The sequence below is a fragment of the Chelonoidis abingdonii genome, chromosome 25, assembly GCF_003597395.2.
Source record: "Chelonoidis abingdonii isolate Lonesome George chromosome 25, CheloAbing_2.0, whole genome shotgun sequence".
NCBI classification, from domain to species: domain Eukaryota; kingdom Metazoa; phylum Chordata; order Testudines; family Testudinidae; genus Chelonoidis; species Chelonoidis abingdonii.
Window position 1 is genome coordinate 19,474,186 of NC_133793.1, and position 4,753 is coordinate 19,478,938.

At 44.2% G+C, this 4,753-nt stretch overlaps 1 protein-coding gene across 1 annotated transcript; it reads right to left on the reverse strand.

Moving 5' to 3' along the window:
• Positions 1–2,042: 2,042 nt before the first annotated feature.
• Positions 2,043–3,938, reverse strand: LOC142045950 (olfactory receptor 10A7-like). Its single transcript, XM_075060878.1, has 2 exons — positions 3,914–3,938; positions 2,043–3,659 (listed from the first exon to the last, which is right to left on the reverse strand). Exons 1-2 carry the CDS (start codon positions 3,936–3,938, stop codon positions 2,845–2,847), a joined length of 840 nt encoding a protein of 279 aa, XP_074916979.1. The 3' UTR covers positions 2,043–2,844.
• Between the last annotated feature and the right edge of the window lie 815 nt (positions 3,939–4,753).

The following is a 4,753-nucleotide window of genomic DNA, read 5'->3' on the forward strand; positions in this document are numbered from 1 at the left end:
ATTTAATTTGTGAAAGTGCAAGGTCATGCACTTAGGGGTTGAGTGACAGGAATTTTAGTTATAAATTGGGGACATCTCAGTTGAAGAACAGAGAGGAGGAAGAGCCTGGCAGTAGGTTGTCACAGGATGACTATGACGCCATGGTATATGGACTGTTAAGCAAAGCTAATGCGGTTTAGATGCATCAGCCGAGTATTTCCCAGTCAAGAAAGGATTGTTAGTACCATATACAAGGCAGTGTGAGACCTCTTGGATATGTGTGCAGTTCTGGTCTCGTGTTTAGAAGGATGAATTCAAACATGGAACAAGTACAGAGAAGGGCTCTTAGGTGATATCTGGGATGGAAAACCTGTCTATTGAAGGGACTCAAGAGCTTGGCTTGTGTAGCTGGCCACAGAAGGCTGAGGGGAGGTTTGAGGCTCTTTATAAATAATCAGAGGGTAAATACGGATAGAGAGGAATTATTTAAGCTTAGTACCATGTGGACACAAGAACAAATGGATAATTGGACACTAGGTTAGTTTAGACTTCAATTAGATGAAGTTTCACCTTAGAAGAGTGAGTTCTGGAACAGCCTGCCAAGGAGACTGGTGGCAAAAGACATATCTGTTTCAGACTAAGCTGATAAGTTATGGGGGATGGTGTATGATGGTTAGCCTATTTTGGCAATAAATTGTCTTTGTTATTAGCAGGTAAATGCCAATGTCTGTGATGGGTGTTAGATGGGGTGGATCTGAGTTACTATAAGAATTCTTTCCTGGGTGCGGCTGCGTGAGTCTTACCCATATGCTCAGGGTTTAACGGATCGCCATAGTTTGGGGTCAGGAGGAATTTTCTTCCAGGGCAGATTGCAGAGCCCGAGTTTTTTTGCCTTCCTCTGCAGCATGGGGCATAGGTCACTTGCCGAGGATTCCCTGCACCTTGAGGTCTTATGCCACAGTTTGAGGACTTCAATAACTCAGACATAGGTTGGGGGGGATGTTACAGGAGTGGAGTAGAGTTCTGTGGCTGCATTGTGCAGGAGGTCAGATATAGGATACTATGGTCTTTGACCTTAGTCTATGGAAGTGTCTCTGGAACCTTTGGTTCAGATTTGACACTAGTTTACTAACTGCCCCATGGGCAGGGACTTTGTAAACGCACTTCAGATGATCCATCTTTAAAGAGAAAATGAAGCTCAACCGTAACTATACTATTGGCAAAATTCATTTACAAAATATAATTTGATGGATAATATTGATGTTCAGTTTTAAGCACTATTTTGAATTTCTGATTTTCACAGTCATGCAAAATTATGGGAGGTCAGACAATTGTTTGACAACAGACATTGAGATTTAAAACGTTAAAGTTTTATAAACCATTAAAATGCAAACTGTCAACTCACATGTCAAAATATACAAAGTAAATATCCTATAATCAAATTCCAATAAGTTTTCAAGCAGCACTTTTCTTACTTTGCCTGTCTGTACATTTCGATCATTATCGATGGAAATATTTTTCTTCAGTGTGTGTATGGGGAAAATCGACATTTATTGATAAAAATTGAATCCTCAGTATAGAAGAGTTGGCACATTTCATATTCTGCTGTCACAACAACAGTAACAGGGCATCAGTGAATTGAATGAATAGATAATTTGATGGAGTTCTGGGGTCAGGGCCAGTTCCAGGCCCCAGCACACCAAGCACGTGCTTGGGGCGGCATGCCGTGGGGGGCGCTCTGCCGGTCACCGGGAGGGTGGCAGGCAGCTCCGATGGACCTCTCGCAGGCGTGCCTGTGGAGGGTCCGCTGGTCCCGCAGCTCTGGTGGAGCATCCATAGGCACACCTGCGGGAGGTCCACCGGACCCGCCGGACTACCGGACCCTCCGCAGGGATGCCTGCGGAAGGTCCAACAGAGCCGCAGGACCGGTGGGCGGCAGAGCGCCCCCTGCGGCATGCCGCCGTGCTTGGGATGGCTAAATGGCTAGAGCCGGCGCAGTCTGGGGTAATAAGATGTATCTGCCAGATGCTGTTCCAGATCAGGCTGGGTTCACCCACAATCATGCTCATCTCAGGCTTGACATTACAGGACACTGAGTCCCCATAATTCCCACTGGCTTCACCGAGAGCTGTGGGTGCTCAGCATTTCACAGGAAATGCCCAGCACCCTGTAGGAATGGACACCATGTGCTTTCTGTAATTGACAGATCAGACTTCAGACGGCTGGCATTTGGAAATCTGCAAAACAAGGGTACCCCGGGCAATAAGGGATCAAAGCAGCCATTCACACAGGGATCTCAAGAAACTCTATTTTACAGATGAGGAAACTGAGGTCCAGAGAGGTGAAGTCAACCAGTAACAAAACAGGGAATAGAAGTCAGGTGTGACTTTGCCACTATCACAGCACTGACCTTTCTTCTTCACTGTCCCACCTCAGGGATCTCATTCTTACAGAGTTATTGGGCCCAGAGACCTGATTCACATCTTACATCACTGTTGCACATTGAAGGAGCTAGATGAAAAGTATGTGGTGCAATAAAGGGGCCTGGTATAAAACACTGTGTGTGCTCATGTAATTACAGACTGCGTTGTAATGGAGACACACACAGGATGGCATCTCTCTACCTTGGTGACTCCTTGACAAGGTGTTTTAAAGTAACCCACAACAGCAGTGATAAATGTTAGACTAATCAAACCACAAAGACCTGCATCCATAAGCCAAAACAGCAGAAATATCTGTCCCAATATTGAATACAAGCTATAGCGGCTACTGACCTCACCTGAAAAGCCAGCTGGCCAGTGAGAGAGGTGAGTCAGACACATTACAGCAAACCAGCTCATTCCCATTTCACGGGCTCTGAACAAACTATGGCAGGACGGTCTGAATCCTTTTGACAGCAGAGAGGTTAGTGACAACTTTTCCCAGGGCCTCTTTGACCTCTCTGTTCCTCAGGCTGTATATGAGGGGGTTGACCATGGGAGTCACGACTGTGTATAAGAGGGAGAACACTTTGTCCAGGTCTCTCAGTGCATCAGTTTTTGGTAGCATGTAGACAATCATTATGGTCCCATAGAAAATTGACACCACGATGAGGTGAGAGGAGCAGGTGGAAAAGGCCTTTTGCCACCCGGTGGTGGAAGGCATTCGCAGGATGGTGGTGACGATACAGACATATGTTGCTAGCGTTAATAAAAATGGCAAGAGAACACATATAGGAGCTAGCATGGTAGCGACAAGCTCAATCATACCTGTGTCACTGCAGGAGAGTTTTATTACTGGGATGAAGTCACAGAAGAAATGGTCAATTTCATTGGGGCCACAGAAAGTCAATTGTTGCATGAAAAATATTGTTATATCAGCAGCCAAAGAACTACTTATCCAAGTGCCAACTGCTAGCTGGAGGCAGGACCTATAATTCATAAGGACAGCATAGTGCAGTGATTTGCATATCGCTAAATATCGATCATAGGACATCACTGCCAGGAGATAGCACTCCGCAACTGCCAGGAAAACAAAGAAATAATATTGTGTGAGACAGAGGCTAATGGAAATGGTTCTGTTCCCAGTCAGGAAACTGGCCAGCAGCCTGGGCAGGATGGTGGAGGTGTAGCAGGTCTCCAAGCAGGACAAGTTCCAGGGAAGAAATAGCATGGGTGTAAGTTTCTGATAGCACACTGAACCTGATGGGCCGTTCCCCGGTACATTAGATATGAGACAGAGGAGGAAGAATTTGTAGCTCAGGGAGATTCAATCCTAAGAGATGAATTTGCAGACATGTTTATTTCCTCTCGGGGTTTCCATGAGTTTAACTAGGGAGAAACAATTTACAATAGAATCTGAAGATATATATTTTTAATCAGGTGTATCTATTTAGTTCCAAATATTCATAGTCTTCACTGTTGGATGTCATGAGCAGACTAGGAGGAAAATTTACTTTTAGATTTCGAATCATAAATCATTCCGCTTCTGTCAGTTTTAAAGCAATATAGCAGAAAATACCTGGTGTCTAGATATATACCAAAATTGGCATTCATTTTGTATTATTTTTGGATTTGACAGTGTCCAATAGATCCCGGTGGATGTGATTTTTCTTGCAACATATTATTGGCTCAGCTAAAGGCTATCAGGCTCTAGTGGACTCATATTCTATGATTCTATGACTCAGCCACTAGAAGGGGATAATGATCAACACTGTGTCAAAGCAAGTTACATTAATCTCCCTGAGACAAGGTCCAGCACTTTCCGATTGTTTTTATTCTTTTTCCATTTTTTGACATTCATCTTAGACCTCTCCAGTGATGCACACATCACTGAGCTGTTGCATCACAAACTTATGCTGAATTTACACTTCACTCTCCTTTTCCAGTATCACAAACACCTCGGTGTCTCAGTTTACTTTCCCTCAGAAATACTTCCAATTTGAATCTCATTTCATTTCTGTCTGCCATTGAACCATTCCTCTGCCCTGCTGCGAGTTTGCTTCTGCTCCCTATTAATGTTGTCTCCCAATGTGATTAACTTCACTTTCTGGGTGAAGGTGAACAGGGAATTATTAACTAGCATAGGACCTACAACCCAATGTGCTAGCTCCCCTAACTGAATGGATCTCACTCTCTGATTAATTTGTTTTATCAAACACCACAGCTCCCCCAACTCAAGGCATCACTCTTTATTCTAGAATCCCTTTGGTTTTGGAAATTGAGTCACTTAGCAAGCCACATGATATTGCCACTAGCTAAGGCAATCAGGCTGATAGTGACACGAAGTGTCCCAT

Excerpts from the sequence above, each read along its gene's own strand:
- LOC142045950 (XM_075060878.1), bottom strand. The coding sequence starts at position 3,938 with ATGATTTATGATTCGAAATCTAAAA. Across the intron at positions 3,660-3,913 it reads TTATGATTCGAAATCTAAAA|GTTCAGTGTGCTATCAGAAA; the intron begins GTAAATTTTCCT and ends ACGGCCCATCAG.